The sequence below is a fragment of the Lacerta agilis genome, chromosome 10, assembly GCF_009819535.1.
Source record: "Lacerta agilis isolate rLacAgi1 chromosome 10, rLacAgi1.pri, whole genome shotgun sequence".
NCBI lineage: Eukaryota > Metazoa > Chordata > Lepidosauria > Squamata > Lacertidae > Lacerta > Lacerta agilis.
Window position 1 is genome coordinate 32668393 of NC_046321.1, and position 26304 is coordinate 32694696.

At 41.6% G+C, this 26304-nt stretch overlaps 1 protein-coding gene across 7 annotated transcripts in view; it reads left to right on the forward strand.

The window, feature by feature from the left end:
• ANKS1B (ankyrin repeat and sterile alpha motif domain containing 1B) overlaps positions 1–26304 on the forward strand; it is a 336209-nt gene that overhangs the window by 78670 nt on the left and 231235 nt on the right. For all 7 annotated transcript variants that reach the window (XM_033163008.1, XM_033163011.1, XM_033163012.1 and 4 more), the window contains 2 exons: positions 12951–13116; positions 25393–25529. In XM_033163008.1, the coding sequence (XP_033018899.1) occupies positions 12951–13116; positions 25393–25529 (303 nt within the window). The remainder of the gene's footprint in view (positions 1–12950; positions 13117–25392; positions 25530–26304) is intronic.

The window sequence follows — 26304 nt, forward strand, 5'->3', positions numbered from 1 at the left end:
AACAAAAAAGATGTTCCAACCAGTGATGTCTTATGACTGTTTTTCAGTATGGTTCACACAATAAAATATTTAAGTCATGCAATATGGTATTCATTTTAGAACCCCCCCCCCCAATAAAACCCCACACAAACCCCCACTACTGCTAGCATTCCATCTCCACTGTAGGATATTGTTGGACTAGTAAAGTGGTCTGTGTATTCTAGGTAAGTTCTAATCAGAGATGAAAAGTAAAAAAATAAAAAAAATTATTGATGCAGAAGTAGTATTGGGTTACTATGGTTGATCAGAGATAAAATTTTGATTGCTAATTCATCTTGTGCTATGATGTTGTCCAGTAATACTTTTAATTGGACTGGGGACGGATGGACGGGGACACAGGAATAAGCATCCACTTAGCACACATAGCTCTTTGCTGATCTTCAGCCACTGGCTGTGCTTTGCTATGTACCTGCTTTTGTTGTTCTGCTTGGCTATTATATCATTTTATTACTTGGCTTTTATTTATATTGATGGTTATAAAAAGGTTTATTGTGTGCCACCAGAGTCAATGAATTATTTAGAAAAAATGGCTATTAAAGGTTTAAGTAAATAGTGAAACTAGTTTCCTACTAAAAAAAATTTAAATGCTACAGCACTGGGGAGTTTAGTATTGTTTATCCACCACATCATCTTCTCCTGAGAGCCTTTTTAAAGCACATATGAGCCATGCCGATAAGGTGTGTCAAATGTCCCATCAAATTCCAACTGATGGCGATGTGAAAGTAGCTTGACTGTTTGGGGATACATTCAAATCACGCTTCTTTTCAAGGGAGTATGTAAAAGCACTCAATTGTCAGTACTTTTATAGGAAATAAGGTGTGCCCCTTTGCTTACTTAGAATGCAGTCTTAATCCCCCAATACTGATGGTAGGGCTGTGTGTTAGGGTGGTGAATGTTGGCACTGGTGGAGAGGTGTGCCTCTGGGTGAAGGGGTAGGCTCCACTGTGGTGGAAATCTCAAGTATCACATTCTTCCCCAAATGGTAGCCAACAGTCAGCACTGAAATCAGGTGTTTGGTGGTAGGCATGTACTGCCATAGCCACATTAAATCCACTAGAGCAGCAGCACCAGACTGGAACTGATGTAGCAAAAAATAAGGGGGGGAAATCTCCCTATCCTGACTGGCAGGAGCTGGCAAGGCTTCAAGTGTAGCAGTGATCAACCACTCCATATCTTCCTGGCCTTGGTTTGGATTGCTCTGCTTCTGAGAATCATTAATATGATTCACCCGTGGTTGAAACCCATTTTGCACAGAAAGACTGCTGTGTGGGAGCCATTTAGAACTGTATCTGCATGGAGACTGCTCTATATGGCAATCTTGTTTTCTGCAGTACAGCCCTACAGATTGTTTCCATAGGATCACAAAACATTTTTATCATTTTGAGGAAACAGTGGTGGCAGCTGATCAATATGGTAAACCATATTATGGTATCATATTTCTGAAATACCAAAAAGAAAGCTTTTGCATTTTGCTTTATCTCTGTGTGTCTAATAATAGCCGATTATAAGCTTCAAAAAAGTATCATGAAGTATAATTTAATCTTATTATTGACTCAAGGTTTATGATGCCCTAACATGATTGTTTCTTTTTTCTTTTTTTAAACAGCTAATATGCTAATACTTTAACTGAATATTACTCTTTAATTATTTGCTAAGCTATGCACAGAGCTATTTATTATTTATGTTGCCATAGTAATAGAAATATTTTAATTACATTTTAAAGGAAGGAGACACATTTCTTCTTCTAAAAACATGCAGACTTTATAATGAATTTCATTTTAGTTTTTAGTTTTTTTAATTATGTCATTTTCTTAGAAGAAAAAATGATGCATTCCTTGCGATCATGAGAACACTGTTGTGAAAAGCACACAAGGGACATTCTCAGGCAAAGGGCAACCACAAATCTGGTAGGAAGGCACCACAGCCAGGAAACCTACCCTGCGTGGTAGCAGATATATGGAACTTCTCCCTTGCAATGGCTAAGCAAAGTAAACCCCTGCCTAGCAGTCTATGACACCACAATCCCCTCATGTTTTCCAGTCACGCATCAAGCTGCCTAACTATGCCTATCCAGCCTTCACATACATTCTACTCAGAGCTGGTAACTGAACTGAAAGGTTCTGCATGATCAACCATCACCCCTCCTTAGTCAACACAAGGCAATGTTTGTTGGCAACATTTCCATACCATATAGGCTGTGAGCATCACAGGGCTCATGCAATGGCTCCACATCTCTGCTTCCTGCTATCCATGTGAGTGGGCAGTATCTTGGCTTAAAAAACAACAACCCACCTACACTATTCTGACATCACACATTAATACCATTACCAGTTTAGTATCTCATTTGCTTTACTTTGTAATTATAAATAGGGATAGTTTTGCTAAAGTTGCTATCATCTAATGCAAGTTTACATGGATTTTGACCCCTGATGAGGAATGCGTCTCACAAGTCATATCTGGATGTTTCCCAGCAACTTGATAAACTTCCTGTGCTTGTTGTTTTCCTGAGACTGCAGAAGATTGGAAGGAGGGTGCTGTACACGACTAGTGGCCTGTGTTCAGTCAGCATAGTAGATCAGAAAACTTGCATAGCCCTGATAACTATTATTCATTCACAATTTAAATAAAGATTAAATCATATTATTATCCCTAAACTGAAAATGCAATAATAGGGAAATTGTTTTTCCCCTAAAACATATTAAGGCACAAATCCTTTCCTTCCAGGTTGGAAAGTTTTTCCAGGTGTGGTGCTGATATTGCAAAGGTTGTGGGTTTGATCCCCGTATGGGCCAGCTGTATATTCCTGCATTGCAGAGGGTTGGACTAGATGATTCTTGGAGTCCCTTCCAGCTCTACAATTCTATGTGCATGAATAGTGCCTCAATTGGATGCACTCAAAATGGTCACCACCTGTGTAGCTAATGTATCTATACTATATAACTCAAAGAAAAACAGAGAGTCAGAGTACAGTTAGGTGGCCTTTGACTTTATGTAGCCATACATCACACATACTTCTGTGAAAAGATGCATAATAACCTATTGCATCTAATAATTGGGCCGAGGGGAACTCAGCAGCCTGTCAGATGCAGTTATGTACAAACAGATGCAAGAGCAGATCACACACTTGCACCAGCATATGCAAAACACACTCTTATACTGCATCTCCCTCTCTCTTTTACACACACACATACACAGATGTAGCAGCTATCTACTGACTTATACTGCTAGAGCCTGGTGACAAAATTGCTATTTTTATTTTGGGGAGCGGGTTCCACCAGAGAAGCTTCCATCTGCCAAACAGACATGGGTGACAATACTTGCCCTTAGTTAAATGACAGATTCAAATAGGAACTTAGAACCTTATAACAATTAATTTCCACTACGTCAACAGAAAGCATGCCCTGGCAATATCCTTGAATTTCTGCCATAATTTAAATTGCCCAAATGAAAAGGTGTAGATATGATTTGGTGCTGTGGAGATACAAGGGGGGATTGCAGATGTGGAATGGCTGCTCTTCACCACAAAAAAATTAAACTGCTATGACTTTGCCAGTCTTTATTAGACTTTTTTTGGAATGAAGTCAGAATATGCCATCCTTCATTAGTTTTTTTGGAACTAGGTCCAAATATACCCCTTACTAGATAGATTCATTGTTTCAAATATCATATTGATATGACAAATTGTCTTGATTTTACGAAGAACAGAATTCTCATGCATTAGAGAGATAAAATGCTGGAAAAGTCACCCTCCCTAACTTTAAAGCTCTTATGGCTTGATAATTCAGCATCCCATTCTTCCCCAGCTCTGCTGCCCCCCTCCACTTATTACATGCACAGGTTCTTTGCAGGAGAAGAAATGCTTATGCTGCTTATTCTTATTTTACTTCTAGCCATTTAATAATAGTTGTTTGTGTTTGTTGAAAAGCATAAAAGACTGATCAAAATATTCAGATGACTTGACTGAAAACTGCATTATGTTTCTCACACATATTTTTAAAATAAAAAAGCAGATGTGGAATGTATTCCCTAAATACGCACATAGAAATGATAGGATAACAAACTGAGCTGTAACATGCTGCTCATAACTATACATAAGAGTTTCAGCAAATGTGCCTCTTCTTAATTTTAATAAGAACAAAATAGTGAAAGTGTTCCCCTTGTAGTTTTGTTTTCCTTTTCAGCCACCCATTTAAACTTGGCAATGTCAATATTCACTTTGCTTAGCAGAAAACTGATAAGAGCAAGAGAGGGGGGTGCAATCATGCCCCCAATGCTGTTTAGTATCTATATTAAGCCATTGGGAGTGGTACTTGGGAGATTTGGAACATGGTGCTACAAGTATGCTATTGATACCCAGTTCTATTTCTCTGTTACATCTGAGTCAGTTGTGGATGAAGGTTTTGTGGGAAGGTGGTCCAAGAACTGGGTAATTTGGTTGTTCTAGATGGGATTGTAGTCCCCCAATGGAGCAGATACATATCTGTGATGCTTTTTGGTTCTCATTTGTTCCTGGAGACCACAGTAAATAAGTGTCTTTTGCCACCTTTGGCTGATATGTCAACTATGACATTTCTGGACAGGGCTTCTCCCTTCTCCTCCTCCTCCTTCTCCTTCTCCTTCTCTTTCTCTTTCTCCTCCTTCCCCTTCCCCTTCCCCTTCCCCTTGCTTATGCATGATTCTACATTCTTTACTGCGTATAGTATACTTGGAAAGGAGTTGGAAGTGGTGTTTAATTTCTAGGAAGAGCAGAGAATGTCAAAACTGGCAATGGTAGCGATGGCACAAGGCCAGCAGGACTTCTGCAAGTTCCTTATCCAAGCCAGAACCAAGTCTCTGCAGCAATGTATTAATCCAAGTTTTTAGCCAGTAGAGAAAACAGCAAGTCATTCACAGCAACAGGCTTCATCAGGCATCCGTTGTTGCAATAGGACAGATTGAGCAGTAAAACAATAAAACAATAAACTAAAAGCAAAGAGAAGCAATGGGGTGATAAAGCAGCCAGTAAGACATTAGAACTGTGAGTTTAAAATCAAGTAGTGGCTAAAAACTACTTAAACGCTTAATTGAAAGCAGTAGAGTCTGACTAGGCTGCTGTTTCCGTCACCATCTTGACTCCTCAAATTCATTCATTTTATTCATTCAAGTACCTTATCCACATTCTCAGGTCTCAAAAGCTGGAACTGATCCCACAAAACCAGACTAGATGGTGCAGTTTAATTTGCTGCCTCAGTGTGTCCTCAAACAGTTGTCCACTAGCATTACTTGGAGGGTTTAATCTCCTCAGTGAATGAAGTTGCAGCCACTATCGGAAGCCTGCTGTGACAGGTTTGCTAGGCAATTTGATAATAAAATTGCTTGCCTCTGCAGTGACTTGGATGCCATTGACAGTCAGACACCAAATGTAACACTCTCTGCAATGAGGTTTGCTCAAAACGTCAAGAGGTACAGCTGAGAGGCACAAAAATACGTACTTCTTTCTTCTGAAAGCAATAAAAGGCATGTTCTATGTCATTGTCCTCCCCAAAATGTGACAAACTGAAAAAGAGATTTGAAACGACAAGCATATCAGCACATATTACTTTACAAGCTGCATGACCCTCTCAGACTGGGAAGACCAACTGTTATAACCTACAATATTGCCTGGTTGTCACACTAGAATTTTATATTTTTGTTCCTAAATTCCCCACTTCCCTGCCAGATACAGATAGCCGCTAGAACTGAATGGGAAACAAACAAATGAATGTAAGATCCCTAGTGATTTCTAGGCCACCTGCCAGAACACCAGCAGCCACATAAAAAGATTTTGAAGGCTAGACTTCCAGACACATTGTACTGGGCCTGTAGATCTGTTTCCATATTGAGTCAATCTTATCAGAAGAATACTGTTCTGAAATTTGGCAAGAAGGCAAGCCAGACCTTGAAGTCATCCTTTATGCCCTTGGTAAAGGGACGCGGGTGGCGCTGTGGGTTAAACAACAGAGCCTAGGGCTTGCCGATCAGAAGGTTGGTGGTTCAAATCCCCATGACGGGGTGAGCTCCTGTTGCTCGGTCCCTGCTCCTGCCAACCTAGCAATTCGAAAGCACATCAAAGTGCAAGTAGATAAATAGGTACTGCTCCGGTGGGAAGGTAAACGGCATTTCCGTGCACTGCTCTGGTTTGCCAGAAGTGCCAACCTAGCAGTTCGAAAGCATGTCAAAGTGCAAGTAGATAAATAGGTACCACTCCAGTGGGAAGGTAAACGCCGTTTCCGTGCACTGCTCTGGTTAGCCAGAATTGGCTTTGTCATGCTGGCCACATGACCCGGAAGCTGTATGCCAGCTCCCTCGGCCAGTAACGCAAGACGAGTGCTGCAACCCCAGAGTCGGACACGACTGGACCTAATGGTCAGGGGTCCCTTTACCTTTACCTTTAACTCTAAAATGGTGGTGAGAAAATGTACAAATGATTCCTTCCAGGCCTTCATCTTCTTTTAAAAATCTGGTTGTCTGAACTTGCACATGTATTTTGAAATGTGCTCTTTTTAAACTTAAGTTTCATTTAGTATATATCTGATTGTTTCAGAAACTTTAAAAATATGTTTCCAGAAGATTAAAAACACAATTGTCAAATGATAGAAACCTTGTACAGATTGTAGCCTAGCAGTCCCTCTTCTGTGGCATACGTAGCAATCCTGTGGAAGTTTGTTCAATTAAACATATGCCAGGAAAGTCTCTTCTGCCTTGTTCTTTGATGTCCTGGGGCTTGCAGATTCAAGGAACATTTTGCTGTATTGGAGGTTTACCTGCTTATGTGAACAAAATGAGGTAACAACTATGAAGAAGTTTAGAAATTATATGACTTAATTATATGACTTACAATGTTGTTGTTGTTGTTGTTTTATTTTTACCCTGTCCATCTGACTGGGATGTCCCAACCACTCTGGTGGCTTCCAACAAAAAAATAAAAACACAGTAAGACACCAAACATAAAAAACTTCCCTAAACAGGGCTGCCTTCAGATGTCTTCTAAAAGTCAGATAGTTGTTTATCTCCTTGACATCTGAAGGGAGGGCATTCCGTAGGGCGGGCGCCACTACCAAGAAGACCCCCTGGCTGGTTCCCTGTAATTTCACTTCTCGCAGTGAGGGAACTGTCAGAAGGCCCTTGGAGCTGGATCTCAGTGTCTGGGCTGAATGATGGGGTGGAGAAGCTCCTTCAGGTAATTTTTCACACAACCCTTTTATTATTACAAACCAAAAGTTTATTGTTCTAGCCCAGGGGTCTGCAACCTTTAAGACCAAAAGAGCCACTTGGACCCGTTTCCGAAGGGAAAAAAAACTGGGAGCCGCAAAACCATTGCGACATTTAAAACAAATATAACACTGCATTTTATTTTTAAAAATACGATTTAAATTTTAAAAAATCCGATTTAAATTAAAAAAATTTTTTTTAAAAAAAATCACTCATTTTTATCCACCCTGGGGACCACTACCAGGTCACAGCCTGATCCAAGGTGGGTTGCAACAGCATACAAATATTTGATTTGTTGTTGTTGTTTTTTTATAAAAAAAAAATGAGTCCTCAACTGCACACTTGTGTTAAATGTTTGTCCCATGTCTTATTGAAGACTGCTGGCTTTTACAATAATCTTAGTGTCTTTTACCCTTAATATTCCAGACCAGAGGCTATGTTCACCTCTTCCAACCTCCTCTCTTGCTAAATAAAGCACAGAATTGCACCAGAGAAGCCTGTGATGTTTGTGCTGACTTGCATACAGGTGGCTGTAGTAGTTTGTAGTGTTCAAACCTTTTTAGGGGAGTTCCCTGCCCCCTTAATGACAATGGCGATAGATTTTGCACATGAACACAGATCCAAGTTAGGACTCCTCTCTTCCACGCCAACAGGTGCTTTGTCAAGGCTCCCCTAACACGCACTCAGGACAGAGGAAAAACTGCAAAACGTCCCGGCCTTGCTCCGGGGCGGAGAGAGACGCGCGCCCGCGAGAGCGCGGTCTGAGGCTGCGAGCGGAACCAGGAGTGAAGGAGGCAGCGGCAGGGAAACAGGCACCGCTTCCTCAACCATTTTTAAAAAGAGGGCTTCCCCCCTCGCCTGCTGCCCCTGGCCCAGCCCGCAGCTGCCTACCTCGTCGTCGCCTCAACTCAGCAGCCAGCAGCCTTTCGAGAGGAACCGCGGCCAGCCCTCCCCTGCGGTCCCACGACCCAGCCAAGGAGTCCTGGCCTCCAGTGCCCATGCGGGGACTCGTCTGAAGGCCCCCTTCCTGCCCCCATCCCGTCCCGCCTCCCAGCTGCCTCTGGATGCCACGGGGTCCCACATACCCGCCGACCCTGGAGCTCCCCTGTCCGCCCCAAGGCCGCCTCCCACGCTAGGAAGACTCCCGGAGCTGGGCAGGGTTGGTCCCGCCAGGCAGGCTCGAGGGGCGGCCTCTCCCATGGGCGCCTGCTTCGGAGGCGGAGGCAGGGTCTTCAAAGTTCCCCCTCCCGCTCGCCCAGCTCCATCTCTTCCCGAAGGAGCGTGCGCGCCTCAGGCGCGCTCCCCGCCAGAACCCTCGGCTGAGCTGCGCCACCTCTACTGCGTCCCCACCGCCTCCGAGCCCCGCTGCCCCGCTGTTCAAGGCCAGGTGATCCTGGGTACGCCCCTGAGCAGCGCCCTCAGCCTCCGGAGGGCGGGCCGCCGGCCAGCTGGAGGGCGGTCGCTGCCAGCTGGAGAAGTGGGCAGGCATATCCGCCCCGGAGCCGCGGCAGCCGTGTAAAAGAGCCGCATGCGGCTCCGGAGCCGCAGGTTGCTGACCCCCGTTCTAGCCAAACCCACAGCAACAGTACCAATAAAATAATACAGATCACAAATCCATAATATGAACCAACATCCACGATGTAAACGAGAGGTTTCAAGAGACACCAACAAACCTAAATCCAGCTTGATTTCAAATTAAACCTCTGAATTTCCACAACAATTTATAGCAATTAATCTAACTCCTTTTTCCTGATATATTTTGTTGCAGTCAGTGCACAGAGGGCTGCTCTCTGTGTTACAAAGCTATTATTGTCACTCCCAGAAAACATACCTTCACTGAACCTGCTTTTGGAAAAATTGCCTTGTTATCCTAAAAAGATTTATGCACATGACTTTACTTACTCCCAATTTTAATATCTAGCTATAGATAGCACTGTCAACCTGTCTGTTATCATGCGGTCTTAAACTGCAAAATGTATTTATCATAAGAGCCTTCACAGGGGTATTGTACAGACAAGTTAACTTTTCACTCTCCCTCCCCCATATGTGTATTTGGTGGTGGTGGGGTTGTATTTCTATTTCATTATCTCAGAGTGGAAGTAGAGTGTCATGGTCACTTGGTGTTGCATAGGTGCTGGTATGCAGAGTTTTTCCTGTATTTTATTCTAGAGATTATGAGATACTACAAAATAGATAAGATAGCTCATCTCGTCCAGTTCTGATGGAAAAAAGAGTATGCAAATCTTGAAGCTGCAGAAAATATTTCCTTTGGATAAAAGAATGATTTAAATGGTCTTAAAGCTGGATTTCTCATTTTAGCATGTTTATTTGAAAAATAAAATAAAAGACACATTATGTTTAGTGGGCCTTACAAACTAGTACCGGTAAGTGTGTTTAGGACTGCAGCTAGCCAAAGAGTATGACTAATTCGGGCAGAGGGCAGACAAAGGATCCCTTGCACACTTGTATATACTGGTATCAGCATAGACGTTCTGGTGATGTTTCTCATAAGAACTGAAAAGATGGGAAGATTGTTGAGTAGAAGCAGGAACTCATCCAAGTGAATTAAAGAGTGTCTGTTTGGGAGGTTGCTCTACGTCACCAGCAACCATATGAGCCCCCCCCCCCCATGTGCAGTTTTGTGAATAGTAATTGGCAAATCTCTTTCCGTTTCTTTCCGTTTCTCATTTTTCCAGTCTTTCAGTTCTCCACATTTCCTCATCTGTGAATTTTTTTTAAATTCCTCTCTCCTAATATACACATTTGTGTGCAATTTTGCCTTATATACATGTTTGCAATACAATTTCCCCCTAATATAATGCATATTTGTATGTTATTTTCACCAGTATATGCATTTTTATGCACACTTCACCTGAGTGTATGTATTTTTGTTCACTGGAGAACTGCATTGCAAGATGCAGAATGGTTTGTATTTTGAAGGATGGGAATGTTTCAATTTGCGTATTGTTTCTGTTTGTTTGTTTGTTTGTTTGTTTGTTTGTTTGTTTGTTTGTATTTTGACCATTCAAGCTATAATACCATTTAGTTCACAGTGCCATTTTGGTAGCATTAGACAACTTTATTTTGAACCCAGAATAGGACTAGTTGTTTTGGCTAATTTCCCCAAGTAACTGAAATGTAGTGCCTCTTATCCATGGCATGCTCTGACTCTGGGCAAAGTTGTTTAAAGTGTTATTGCTTTCCCAGAGCTTTGAGGTGTATTGTTTTAAATAAGTTACTTCTAAACTTAGAGTTCCCTCCCAGTTTTGAAGGACTTCTTCCTACTGTGCCTCAAATAGTGGGCTTGATCAGCAGCAATTAGCATGTGATCTTGCCTCTGCCTTGAAGAGCTTCACCTACTGGTTTCTGTAGTAGGACGATTACTATTTACCTGGAGTGGACGGCTAAGCAATGAAGTGGTTGGGTTTGCAGATTAGAGCAAATTACTCAGAAAAGGGAAAACTGAAGCACACTGCAAAGAGCTCCAAAAGCATCTGTCAGAACAAGTGAATGGTCAACAAAATGGCAAATGAGTGTAAAATGAAGCGATGCATATTTATTTAAAAAATTCTGCTTTGTATAAATGTTGGGGTAATGTGCGCTGAGTGTCCAAAGTGCATAATAGCAGACATGTACTGCACAAAGGAGTCTGCAACACGTTTACTGGAAAATCTGCATATTTCACACAGAATGTACAAAAATAGTTGAGCATGCACATCCCTCAAGGCCCATTGGAAATTATCTAGAATGTCCTGAGAATGTACACAATCCTGTTGAGATTTGCATATTCTTTAAGGCATGTTGGAGCATATGTCTATTGACTAAGAAATGTACACAATTTCTTGTTCATGAACAGACCCTATGCACATTCTCCATGAAGTATGATGAATGTGCACAGTGGTAGTTTTTTATTTTAATACACATTAGTTGCTCAATCACATCCCTAACATATACACTGGATCTGAACTTATGACAGCTACCCAAGGTAGCTCAATGAAAATGTCAACCCAATATGTGGCAGCTGTGAAAAATGCAAAGTCCATGCTAGATATTTTTTTTTGGGGGGGGGGTTGCTATTGTAAAACAATTATATAAATCCATAATGCTAGAATGCAATGTACAGTCCCAGGCATCTCAAAAAGATAATAGAATTAGAAAAGCTATGAAAAGAACAACCACAATGATTAGGGTATGGAGCACATTCCCTATGAAGAAAGGCTAAAGGTTTTTTTTGGATAGGCTATTTTAAAAAATGATTATTAATATGATAATAATTGACGCTTATGAATGGTGTGGAGAGAGACTTTCTCTTCCCTTCAACTACAATGTGCATACACAGTACTAGAACCCAATAAAACTGATCATCAATAGGCTCAGAACAGACAAAAGGAACTGATTTTTCATACAATTCATAGTTATTTTAATACTTAGCATTTTAATGATTGTTGAGATCATTTCCCATACATAATCTTTGCAACACTTCTGTAAGGCAGGCCAGTATCACTGTGCTCATATTGCAGATGGGGACTCAGAGGATGTTTGGTTAAGGCCATGTAGTGATTTAAACATCTAATGACCAGATTATACTAGGTCCATCCTAGTGGGGGACCCAGATTCTTACCCACTGCCCTAGAGCACTATTAATGGTAACACTTTAAATATTCAGGACACACTATACAACTTTTTGCTATTGTTTCAACTGTTCAGTGCTAAGTAACTGATACACAGTCATATGCACAGCTTTATTCTGCATGTAAACTTGGACAGCTCTGACATTTCAGATTAGTTTGTAAAGATTGAAGGCTGAATCATCTCTAATTGACTAAAATTAGACTCTAATGAAAGTCAGGATTTGATTTTAGGTATATTACTCAATCATAAGACAACAGCTAACAGATTTCTTTAAAATGTGCTGTATCCACCCTGTTCTAGCATTGTTGCCCAGAAGTCCTGTTTATATCAGCTGAGGAAATAACCTTTACAAACTGTCAATAATATTGGGAAAATACCACTTTCTACTTGGAAGTAGGAATAACGAAGCATGCTAAAAGATTTTAACATAGTTTCCCCCCCTCCTCTCCCTTTGTTGTCTTCCATATGTTCAAAATCTACACTGCAAATTTAGCTTCTTGGGGGTAGGAACTTTTTGCATATGGAACTACATAAAGCATTGTGCACACTACTGTAAAAACAATATAGTATGATCTTTGACAATGTAATGTAGTATAACAACAACAACAATAATAATGTTCATGATATGTTTGGAAGGCTTTTCTATCCTTGTTATAAGAATTAACCATGAATTCCTTTTTGAGGGAAAATATTATTTTAACAATTGCTAGAAATTATTTCCAAAAGGAAAATAATATGCAGTGTTTAAGTGGCAAACCTATGCACACTTACCTGAGAGTCAGAATTATCTCAATGAGACATACTTCTGGTTAGATATGTATAGAATTATATGAGATCAAGCCCTATTGAACTCAATGGGATTTACTTCTGACTTTGAATAGGCATGTATATAATTGCTTCCTTATCTGGTACTTTTAGACCTTCCAACTATTAACATCACTCACTCACTCACTCACTCACTCACTCACATACCCACACTCATTTACACACTTTTGCTGTCTTCAGAAGGACCATTTTTTAAATTAAAAAGCTATATTTCTTTATTTCAGGAGTCCTTTCCAAAGAAGAGGAGTTATACACTGGAAGCAGTGCCATCTGCTGCTTCTGAGGCATTTCCTGTAGAAAATGAGAATGATCTATGTGATTTTCTGGATACGACAGTTACAAAGAAACCCTGTTCTTTAGAAATAGCAAGAGGACATTCCTCAAAGACAGGTAAAGTGCCGCTAGTATTTTCTCTTATAATCAGTGCATTCTACCATTATGTGGTGCACACATTTTGATGGATGGATAGATGCTATGTGCCCGCAGTGGGAAGCAAATACAAATTCCCTTCTCTGCGCATGAGGAATCTCGGGATGCTGGCTTCACCTGATTGGTGGTTCCCTTTCCTCCCAGGCCAGCATTCCCCATTGAATGTCCAGAGTTAATGGAGTAAGTTTTCCACTGTTCTTGTTTTTTGATTCTGTGATTCACCTGGGATGGCCCACACTATTTGCATGTCAGCTGGAAATAATCTGTAAATTGCTAATGCTACCTTAGTGAATATATGCTGTTCCCCCCCACCAACAATAGGTCATTCTTAGAGCATCTGCTTTGCATGCAGAAAGCCCCTGTTCCAATACCCAGGCAGGCTGGAAAAGATTGATTTCTTGAAACCCCAGAGAACTGCTGCCAGTCAGTGTAAAGGTAAAGGTAAAGGGACCCCTGACCATTAGGTCCAGTCGTGTCCGACTCTGAGGTTGTGGTGCTCATCTCGCTCTATAGGCCGAGGGAGCCGGCATTTGTCCACAGACAGCTTCCGGGTCATGTGGCCAGCATGTTGTTCAGTCGTTCAGTCGTGTCCGACTCTTCGTGACCCCATGGACCAGAGTACGCCAGGCACGCCTATCCTTCACTGCCTCTCGCAGTTTGGCCAAACTCATGTTAGTAGCTTCGAGAACACTGTCCAACCATCTCATCCTCTGTCGTCCCCTTCTCCTTGTGCCCTCCATCTTTCCCAACATCAGGGTCTTTTCTAGGGATTCTTCTCTTCTCATGAGGTGGCCAAAGTACTGGAGCCTCAACTTCAGGATCTGTCCTTCTAGTGAGTACTCAGGGCTGATTTCTTTGAGAATGGATAGGTTTGATCTTCTTGCAGTCCACGGGACTCTCAAGAGTCTCCTCCAGCACCATAATTCAAAAGCATCAATTCTACGGCGATCAGCCTTCTTTATGGTCCAGCTCTCACTTCCGTACATTACTACTGGGAAAACCATAGCTTTAACTATACGGACCTTTGTCGGCAAGGTGATGTCTTTGCTTTTTAAGATGCTGTCTAGGTTTGTCATTGCTTTTCTCCCAAGAAGCAGGCGTCTTCTGATTTCGTGACTGCTGTCACCATCTGCAGTGATCATGGAACCCAAGAAAGTGAAATCTCTCACTGCCTCCATTTCTTCCCCTTCTATTTGCCAGGAGGTGATGGGACCAGTGGCCATGATCTTAGTTTTTTTGATGTTGAGCTTCAGACCATATTTTGCGCTCTCTTCTTTCACCCTCACCATGGCCAGCATGACAAAGCTGCTTCTGGCGAACCAGAGCAGCGCACGGAAACGCCATTTACCTTCCCGCCAGAGCGGTCCCTATTTATCTACTTGCACTTTGACGTGCTTTCGAACTGCTAGGTGGGCAGGAGCTGGGACCGAGCAACGGGAGCTCACCCCGTCGCAGGGATTCGAACTGCCAAGCCCTAGACTCTGTTGTTTAACCCACAGCGCCACCTGGGTCCCAGTCAGTGTAGAGAACTAGATGGACAATTGATCTGACTCAGTATGAGATAGCTTCCTATGTTGTTTTTAACGTAGCTTCCTGTATTTTCCCCTCTCTTATTCTAATTATACTTATTTAAAGAAATCCCTTCCGTTGATTGAAATTCAGTAGTTGGTTAAGTAGTTTCCTAGCCCCAGGCCATGGTCTTGCTCACTTGCCTTGCCAGTTTGTCCCTCCTCTATACTTTCAAGGAGAGTTGGGTGAATGACAGATTGAACTCTAGCTTCGTGCAAGCAAAGCAGGAGCCTGGAAAATATACCCTGCCTCCTTCAGACCACTATAAATACTGCAAGCCTGACTCTCTTTCTCACCTGGACATAGGTAGGCTAAAAGGGAAAGTGATGGTGGCACTACCCAAGAGTAAATAACCAAAGATGCCACAGTGTCTTGGCCAGGGGTAGGTGGAGGCAGTGGTATTCTCCTGGTGGTGGTGCTGTGTTTGTGGGATGAGGATGGAATGAGGCAGCAGCAGCAAGTCTGGGACTGCTCTGGGGCAATCCTTTCTCATAGGATCAGTTTGAGTACTGCCCTTTTCGTTACCGTGTTTGACATATTGGTATTTCATATGGTACTATATTTCAAAATGGTGGCTATCATTGCATTTACTGAGTTTCTTTCCAAGTTACTATGCCCATAGCTGTCAACCTTCCTTTTTCTTGCATTGGGAAACAGCGCTGGAATAAGGGAATTTCCCGCAAAAAAGGGAAAGTTGACAGCTATGACTATGCCTGTTATATTACTGGAATTGCAAAATGTAATCTAGCCACAAATAGATGGAATGACTGTCCTCTGCTTCATAAGCATTTTAATGGATTTAGATATGTATCACCTTATCACTGGATGCAGGCATTATTTACCTGTGCTTCTGTTATTGGAGGTCTAAACACAAATGCCTCTTACTTCACAGAGATTAGTGTCATGGGGGTTGGGGTGCTTGACTTCCCTTGCGTGTGCACGTGTGTTTTGGTCACAATTTAGGTAGAAGGTGTTTGCATAGAGCAGTTACTTAGAAACTGAATTTTCATTTTCACTTTTTTACTATGTATTGAGGAGACTTAAAATAAGCCTTGCTTATTTTTTTAAAAAAAACAACTCTTATTTTTCAGCAATTTGTCTTCCATATGACCCTTAAGTTAATAATTCAGTTGTCTTTCCTTCATGACAGATGTTGCCCTACATTATTTTCCAGTTTCAGAGCAGCACCTGGATAACCTCTTCTAGACACTTCTATTAGGCCTATTAATTTGCATGTTTTCACTTTGTGACAAATTAATTCTGGTAAAATTATATATAACATAATGTATTCTAGCTTTGTGAGGTTGAGAAGTCATCCTTTGAAAAGTTACAGGATTTAATAAATCTGAGGTACCTTAGACGCAAAGTAATTGTATCACTAAAGTGATAACTATCTGGCACCTGCAAAGAAGTAAAACTTAATCATTTTGGGTGATGATAGGGAATAATTAGCTGGTAGATTTAGTGACTGAAAAGCAACCAAATAATTTAAAAAGATACTTGTATTATTCAGATATGTGTTTGTTTGTTTGTAAAAATAAGGTAAAGGGACCCCTGACCATCAGGTCCAGTCGTGTCCGACTCTGGGGTTGCGGTGCTCATCTCGCTCTATAGGCCAAGGGAGCCGGCGTTTGTCTGCAGACAGCTTCCGGGTCATGTGGCCAGCATGACAAAGCTGCTTCTGGTGAGCCAGAGCAGCACACGGAAACGCCGTTTACCTTCCCGCTGGAGCGGTCCCTATTTATCTACTTGCACTTTGATGTGCTTTCGAACTGCTAGGTGGGCAGGAGCTGGGACCGAGCAACAGGAGCTCACCCTGTGGCAGGGATTCGAACCGCCGACCTTCTGATCAGCAAGCCCTAGACTCTGTGGTTTAACCCACAGCGCCACCTGTTTGTAAAAATACAAGCCATAAAATGTTGCTTGATTTCCAGAAAATTTAGCTTGTGCATAGGTGCACACACACAAATTCCTGGTCTAAGAAAAGCTATTTTCAAATTTGTTCACACTCCAATCTTTATTCCTGCCCACCAAAAGCACATACTTGTACCTTAATTTTTTACATTACACAGAACAAAAGTTTGTAAAGAAATGGCCTCCTCTGCATTGACATCCTTCACTTGCCATGCATTTCTGGATTTTATAAATCCTTGCTGTGGGAAAGGGCCAAAGAATTTGGCAGTGACCACCGCAGACAAACTGGATGGCCTTCCATAGAGGTTCACAAAGACATGCAGCAGACACAGCAGCAAACTATACCATGGTCTCGTGCGCTAAGGAGTAAACCCTACACCAATCCAGAGTGGAGTCCCTAAGACTGTTGGATGACACCTTGCATGCCTCCTTCCAGCAGCTTCTGCAGCCAAGATGGTGCCAAATATATTGCTCTACTTTTCTTTGGACCATGTCAATGAGGCCAAGAAAATGTTGTCTGGGCAGCCTGGGACCTCAATGCAGCTTGCTCCCTGGGGAGGTCACTTCAGTGCTGCTAATGCAGCAGTTAGATTTCACCCCCAGAAGCATACTCATTGTCTCTCGAGACAGACAGATGCCAACAGATGAGCCATGTGCTCATGTGCATCCTTAACACACTATAATTCAATGAGTTACTTTGCTTTGGCACAAACTGAATTGCAAACCAGCTTCAAACCATGATTTGCAGTCTTGTTAGCTTGTTGTTACTGCTGAATCTACAAGCTGAGTTTTGAGTCAAAGAGAAAGAATTAATTGAATCAGGCTGAAAGAATGAAGGGAGAGCAGAAGGAGCGCACGAGTACAAGTAATTGTACCAATACTCCAGCTTTAAGATCTGCAAGGAAAACTCACTCAGGTCTTATGTGTAATCTTTCCTCTAATGCTCAAAGTAGGTCCTGTTTCATGGTTGCAATAATTGAACACTCTCTGTAATGGGCCAACCAGACTGCCTTCCTGTATATTTTAGAAGCCGTTGGGGAAGTTCTTTCTTCAGGCATTTTATTCCTTGGGTGCTTTATTAAACGTTTGTATGTGTTCTCTATTGTTGTTCTTTAACCATATTTTACCGGTAATATTGACGTTGTATGGTCTGTTAAAGTGACATGTCTCCCCTTGCTTCTCTGGGTATGGTCCTCTCCTTATTTAAGTAGGAAAGTGAGAACCTTACTCTTTTCTGCATGGCAAGTCCCATCTGCTATGCAGAGTTGTTGATCATACACACACACACACACACACAACCACTACGTATTTTTCCATAGATAAGACAAAGTTTTTTGCTAAAAAATAAAAAGGCAAAAGCTGGGGGTCGTCTTATATATGAATAGTAAATGTGGGGGGGGGGGGGTTGGCTGCAGCAAGCAGGCACGCGATTTGAGGCTGGAGTGAGGTTTGCGGGTGATCAGCAGTGGGCGGGTGATTGGTGGTTGCAGTGAGGCGGGTGGGCAGGTGTTTGAACAACAACTGAATGGCAACCTCCCCCCAAACGCTTCTACAACTCAGGGCGATCTGCCTCCCCATATATGTTGACGTTATGCTGACTCCTGCTGCTCCCTGGTATTAGGACAGACCTGTTGCAAGGTTTCCTTACACAGTGAGTGCCCTTCCCAAATTCATGGAATACTTCATTGTGTCAGAAGTGCACCTGCACCTTCCCAAACCCATTGAATGCTACAGATATTGTATTGTAGTCTTATTATTATTTGTATTTTAATCATTATTGGGTGGTGTTTAGCATCAATCATTCTTGGAGTCGACCTACTGAAAACAATGGTCCATTGGTTTCAGTTGGTCTCTGTTCTGAGTATGATTAACAGTCAATATCACCCATAGTTTCTAAATGTATTCTTCTTTGTGCTCTAAAGACTTTTTAGAATTTGAAATGAATGTAGTGTAGCATTGTTTGGAATGCTCCACTGGGTATTTACAAATTACTCAGGAAATGAATTATTCCCCCTCATTAGTACATAATGAGAATTGTTATTCCAGACAGTTGGCTGACATTACTAAGCAATTCTAGGATCTGTTTCTGCAGGTGAAAGATGAGGGGAAAGATGAGGTTGGTAATCCTCGTGCTTATACTCTTTTATATGAGAAGAAAAACAAACTAAGCAGACTGCCTCCTGCAGCTAGAATGCATTTCACTTGTAATTAATTCTAAGCACCACCCCCAAATAACTTGCAGAGACAATATCAGGCTTGTCATAGCTATTCAGTTATGTATTTACAGTCCTGTTCAGAACAACAGTAGGGATTCCATTTTGTACAGCACAACAAATAATTCAAAACAATAAATGCAATCTGTTTTCTATTTTCTGTTACCCTTTGGATCTTCCATCTGCTCTTTCAGTTCTTTCTAGTAATAGTTTTGCTGTCTGTCAGATCCAGAAATATCCATGTTTGCTACTCTGGATTGTGGCCATTGTCATTTTCTCCCCTTCAGTATATGAACTATGGAAAATTCTGCTCTACATTAAAGCTGGAAGCTTATTTCCCTTCCTCCCCCCTACTTATTTTATTTTTCACTTACAGACTAAAGCAGCACCGTGGTAGGAAGGCAGCTCCTTGCTGCAACCTGCCCCCAGCACTTCTAGTCCTTGGCAACAGTCTGCAGTGCACAATTTTAAAATGCACAGTCTATGTGCAAAACACCTTCCACCAACCCAGCCTCTCTCTAGTATACAAGCAGCATGTGGGGGAATCAAACATGTTTACAAAATGAACATAAATTATTTCATAGGGACATAGGGATCAGGAGAGGAATGGATCTGCTCTTCAATAACAGGAAGATAGACTTTCTGTCTCTGTTTTTCTTTGGGGGGGGGAGTGAGAGATGTGGTTGGTTCACTAGCCACCTTCTGTGAAATGGGTGGTGGAGGACCATTTTCTTTCAAGTTTCACATTGGAATTGGTCAGTTGACATTGCTCCCAGATTGACTGTGGTTTGGTTCAATATTAGTTTCTGAAATAACCACACAAATGGTTCAACAATTTGATGACAGCTCATCAGCAGTGTACTGTATTGTCTGACAAGGAACATAGAGAGATGGGAAAAAAAGAAAATGGCACCATAAAGAGAATTCAGTTTATGAAAGCTTAATGTATTTTGAGTCCAACAACTATTCCTCATGAGCACCTGAAATTGTTTTTTCAAGGGAACTGCTTGAGGTAATCAGGCACTTTTGAAATACGTTCCCCTTCTCTATTGTTTCTTGCCAGGTTCTTGAAAACGCTCCCACCTCTAGATTTTGCAGTTCCAAGAAAACAGAAGCTTTATTGAGCTCCTGGTATGCCACTATACATGGCTGGTGGGCAGTTTGACCTGTGGAGTCACAAGTTATGTGGGGTAATTTCTGATAGTTCTATCAATCCCAAATCATCAGGTACTGCCAACTACCGTTTTTAGACAGTGTGGTGTTTAGTGGGTTTTTCTTAATCCTCAATTTTCACAATGACTGGTTTCCGTGACTGTAACCTGCTATATTGAAAAGATGGCAACCCTCTATCAACACTTTTGATTATTTGATTGATGCCACAAAGGAAAAGTGTCAACAATTATTATTAGTGTTGCCAGATACTGACTTGGTTTGTACAACATGCTAAGCCAAACTCTGATTTAACAAAACCATGTGAAGATGGATGATCCTAAGAGGAGCACAAATCCACTTTTCCTCCCTGGTACGTTTTACTGCTTGAGCTTGGGTGGTGTTGGGACTGTTTTGTTGGGGAGGGGTTGTTGCTGTTGTTGCTGGTGGCCTTTTGTATCTTTATTTTAGATATTTTATGTTTTATTTATTGTTTATGACTACTTTTGTTATGTTGCAGTTACGTATTTTTCACGTTGTAAGCTGGTTTGAACTCTGGAAAGGTTGCCTGCCAATAAAAGTATGTATGTATGTCTGAATGTACTGCTGCACTGTGCTAAGCTAAGCCAATGTTTGGCTTAGCATGGAATCTGAATGGGAACTTGTGGTGAAGTAGTCCCACAATGGCTACAGCTTGTGGTTAGTGAGCAGACAACTTTACCATGAATATTGGTTTGGATGATATGCTGCATGGTAGGGAAAAGGGGTGGGGAGGACTAAGGCAGATGCAAGCTTCTTTCTGGGAGTCTATGTTTACGCAGTTTCAATAAGCCAAAGTTTGGCTTAGCATGTGTGTGAATCAGCTTAATGTGTGGTTTACTTTTGGCACAACACTTTCACTTAGAAAGCTGTTTGCATATCCTTAATTGCATTGGCGGTCACTTTTTTTTAGTGCATGCCTTTGATCAAATTTAAACACCTATAATTATGCAGCATTTTTTCCTTTGATTTCTTCAAACCAGTGTTCTGCTTTTTGGTTGAAATGTTGAAGTTTTTTCTTCTTTTGAATTACTTACAAAATTATAGAACATGTTGTCAAGAAATGAAACCCTATCATGCTTGCAAAACATATTTTACTAATTTAATATCAGAGTCAACCTACTCAAATCATTTGTGATAAAAAAAACCAAACCAAGTGAGGTGTATATGAAAATTACTCCAATTTGATATAAATTATGGAATTGTATTGAGGATGAATGTGTATTCTACAGGAGTAAAACTATACAAGAAGCTTATCTGAGACCTTTAAGGAACCTTGAAATTAATTTCTATGAAGTCTCATAACCCACCAATACCTTACTCATGCACTTTCCCCTTCAGTTAAAAACAGACATGAATGATTTTGTTGGCATCTGTCTGTTTTGGGAGACAATTGAGTGTGCCTCCGGGGGTAAAGTCAAACCAATGGAGAATCATATCACCTGCTGTGGCTGCAGAGACAAGTAACTCATAACTGCTGCCTTCCACATTGTTTTTTTTTTTTAATGAAGAATTTATTGGCATTTTCATAACAAAACACACACCCAAACCCACACCTACAATTATAAAACAAATACATATATTGCCAGGATTCTTCTTCTTGTTTGTATACATAAAGAAAAATTTCTATTTCCGAATCTTGACAGTTGACTTCCCCTGCCTTTTCACCTTCGGTTTTAAATACATAATCTACTTTTTTAACAACTTCTCTCTAAAAAATTTAACTTCAATTAAAAATTAAAAATAATATCTTAATCGTCTTATTCTATCATAAATCTTAACAAGATATTCTCATACAATCTAAACTTATTTCTTCTGTTCTTTATCATGCTGCTATTAACATAAAATCTCAATATCTCCTTACTTATTCAGAATAAACTTACAACATGCAACCTTCACCCTCCGATTTCAGGTACCATAACAGACCATTTAAGTTTTACATTTAATGTTTCACCCCACACCCCCTCTGTCCATTGACTTTCTCTGTCTATCGCCGGAACCAATCTTCCACTTATCTTCTTTTCCCACATGTCCACAGATCCAGGCAGAGTTCACGGCAAGCCTTGCATCAAGCTTCAGGGTCCACTCCTCTTTTCTCGGCTCCTCCGCTTCTTTGTACCATTCTTCTTCTTCTTGTAAATATCTTAATTCCTTGTCCCTTGCCCCCGAGCTCACACCTCGGGGTCTGGATATTGCAAATTTTACCGTTCCGGGACTGCCACCCCCAGAGAACGGATCTTTTTTCCGGAGTCGCTCAGTCATCTCAATCCATCCTTCAAGCATCCCTTCTAGCTCTTTGCCCAGGTTTCCTTCCATTGTGTAGAACTTTTGGAAAGCCTCCTCTGTGGAAAGTAGATTTTTCTTATTTACTATCCCACTCAAGACTTTCAGTTTCCGATTCAGCAGTTCCAGCCTCAAGACAGTAAGCCTTTCTTCATCCGTTAGTCCAGAGTTCAAAACAAGTGCAAACACAAAGTCCAACATGTTGGGGGAGGGGGTGAGTGTCAAATTTCAGTTCCTGTCTCTATATTCCTCCCTTTGTTTCAATTGTTTCCCACATCAGTCCAAATTTTCCATCGCCATTTTTCTGAAGCCAGAGCGTAAAGACCAAAACTTTAAACGGAGATATTTTCTACAAACCTAATCCCCAAAGGGAAATCTCAGCAGTCTCACTTTTAAAAGTTCAAACACTTTGTATCCAATACTGTAGCAGCAGTCACTTAAACTGGTTATTTTCTTTCCCCCGAAGGGAGTGAGGCAGGCTCCCTTTCCTCTTCCCCCCGGATCGTTCAAAAAATATAAAAGTCAATCCATTTCAAATACTCACGACCACCGGGTTCTTTTACTCCATTAAAGACAGGTAGAACTTAGACGCTCGTCGCGGGGGCGACCGCCGCATTTACATCCCGGTTGGGGCATGTCCCCTATAGCCCGGCTCCGTCGTCCCTTCACCCCCACTCCCCCTTTACAGGGGGAGCGAGGGAAGGGTTCGGAGCACTAATGGGCACAGCCGGGGAGCCCAGGGTGCGGGACGCTCTTCCCGCACCCCACCGGAGCCCCGCTTTGCGGTAGCGGGGCTCCAACCCCCGGGATGGACTGGGTCGCCTCGCAGCCGAGGCAACCCACGACCTCCCGCAATGGCGTCGCCGCCGGAAGTCGCCTTCCACATTGTTTTTGTTGCATTAGCAGCACCAAAATGACCTCTCCAGGGTACATGCCTGGGCAGTGTGCATGGAAGTCCTTGGTTGCCCAGACTGCAGAACCCCCCAAATCTTTCGACCTCATTGTTGTGGTCCAAAGGAATGACCGCTCCCCACATCAAATGGGGGCGACGTTTGCGTGGTCGCGCGCAGCCCCCTGAATTCCTGGGTGACACCTGGTATTTTGGCTGGCTGTGCCCTCCCCCAGAAGGGATACCTGGGGTCTCCGCCTACCCAGCTAACAGTCCAACCCCGCCTGGGGGAGGCATTGCCAAGGGATTGGCCAGGTAAGGGGAGGGACTATCCAGCCCACACAATAGAGTATGTAGCTTACCTGAGAAGCAGCACCCCCAGTGTGGCAGCGATAACAGGGTTCCCTGTTAAAGGGGTATTGGGGGGAGGCATTGTCCATACGCCAAGAGGTTGTCATTGTTCTCCCCCACCAGTGGTGGCAAAATGGGGGGCGGGCTCTCTGCTTGAACATATGTTCTCCAGAGCTAGCCAAATCCCCACACATTCTGGATAATCCTGACATTTCCCAGATCCCCGGCTGGGGGCAGGGAAGCATAATAAACGCCCAATGCCTGAGCCAAGGTCTCCCTACATCTGAATCTTAACAAAGTTGTGGCCAATTTTAATCCCATAGCATGTTGTCTTATGTCATTATTCCGCTCGGGGGTCGCCTAGGGTTTGGGGGACTCCGCCTGTCCACGCAAATACATTTGGCTGTAGCTTGACTACAGGTATTGCCAGAAGGAGGCATACAAGATGCCATCCAACAGCCTTAGGGACTCCAGGAATGGGTGTCTTTGTCCAGGAATCCAAGCGGGGAATGATGGGCCACAGCATCCTTCCCAATGGTGGCCCTGGTGCGGTCATATCACCAGTCAGGGTCAACCCCCACCCTACTTATCCATCAGCAGTTGGGCTGTTTGATTCTGGATACATACCCAATGACTTGGCCCAAACCTACCTAAATCTGTAATAAATAAAATTTATGGTTGGCCCCTCATTGGGCCATGGGCACAATGTGCCTGGATATGCAATGAAATATAAATGAGGAAACATTTTTTTATAGTTGCATTTATCAGAAGAAACAGATGTTCGCCAATGTATTTCCTATTGTATTGACCCAAACTTTTAGTGCCACTCATTTTTTTTTAGGTCTGACCATTGAATAAGTATTCCTTTTGAGCTTAACGTTGCCTTTATGGATGTAAATAGAGCAATTTGGTTGAAATAAATAAGAGATGTGCTAGCTATCTTATATAGTTACTGAGTATCTCTAGTCCATGCCATCTGTGTTTAGATAGAGTTCTTCCTGCACAAATGTTTAATGTGCAGTATATTTTGCAAGTAAAATTATCATTGCACACAATAGGAACAAACTGAATACATTTTTATTGTTAGTAGAATCAATATTTTTAGAATCGGTATTGTAAATTGCACACTTGCTGAATTAAGTATAGGAACCAAAGTAACTGACTTTTGACTGTGATCTGGAGATTGGTTTGTACAGCCACAAATTCAGTAGATTCGACATAATATGAAAGAAGGGAAGTCTACGGTTGAAAGCAGTGAATGTTTAGAACGATATAAACTCTATGAGTTATATTTTTTATTTTTATTATTGTTTACAATGTCATTGTATGTTAAAGTTTTATATTTGCTTTGCATCAAAACTAATAAAAATTATACATCACAAATTCAGTAGATTCTGCTGTGCACAAAGATATCTCCCACCTAACAGTGCTGTCAGTGATGATAGTACAGACGACCTACTGGAACTCGAAAGCTGTGTTTGAAATCAGCCTTCCCAAGCCCAGACAGATGTATGTACACAAATGGGGCGTCATGAATATATCCCTTTCGCAGCATTCTTTTGTATGCATGAATAATGCCTTGAGGGATAATCTTCACACATAAGCTTGTTTCTGCAAGAGTTAGATTTGAATACTTGGCAACACCTTTGATTAGTTCCACACTGCTCTTCAAAACCAGAAGTGATCATATTCTAGTGAAAACAAACAATAATAATTTAGATGACAATAACTGTAACATATTCACATTCCCCCCTTGAAATGCAATTTCCTGTTTCTAAATGTATTTTCCATAGAACATTGTATTCACTGTAATGCTATTTTTATTCACAGAGAATGCACCTCAAGTAGCAATTATTGCACCAGGTACCAGTAACCATAGAAACAGTTCAACAGGCCCAACACCTGACTGCTCTCCTCCATCACCAGATACTGCACTGAAAAATATAGTGAAAGTTATACGACCTCAGGTGGGTGGTTGAAAATAAAAATGTTCTTTGATTTTGTTAAAGATTTCAACGTTTTATAACTATTTTTATAAGCCTGATTTTAATTAGACCTGACCAGAAAGTGCATACCCAGATTGCTTTTTGTGTTCTTTTTCACTTATTATGGGTGATTTTTGACATTTTATTGCAATATTGTATTGCATTGTTCCATTAGTGTACTACACCTTCTCTTGCTTCTCAGCACCTGTTTCCCCCCCCCTCTATTCTAGTTTTCTTCCTTTTGGACTTCACTGACCTCAGCCACATATGCCTTCACTGATGTTCATTCTGATTCAGTGTGGCAGCCCATGCAATTTTTTGTTGATGAGGTCACAATGATACATGAGGATATTGGGGATGCCAGTCACAGCCAAACAGATTAAACAGCAGTGGGGGCACTGAGGGTAAAGAAGAAAAAGAAAAAATGATGTTAAGATGAATCAGCAGCTGGCAAAACCAAAAGACACCAAATAGTATTGAAATGTCCAAGTTTTGGTGAGGTGACTTTTCTTGTGTGTAATTAGTTCAGCTCATTTAAACATGCTGGTTTTGATGTAAATATAACATTGGAAACTATGTGGTATAAACATAATTTTGATTGACTGTTATTGCTTGCAAACTCTCAGTTTCTATTTACCTCTTTTTAAAAAATTTAATGTGTTTCATGAAATTTATTTTATTTCATCTAAAAGACTTTCCAAGCGTCAGAGCTGTTTTTACTTCATGCTGTCCACACATGCCTCTTTTCAACTCCATA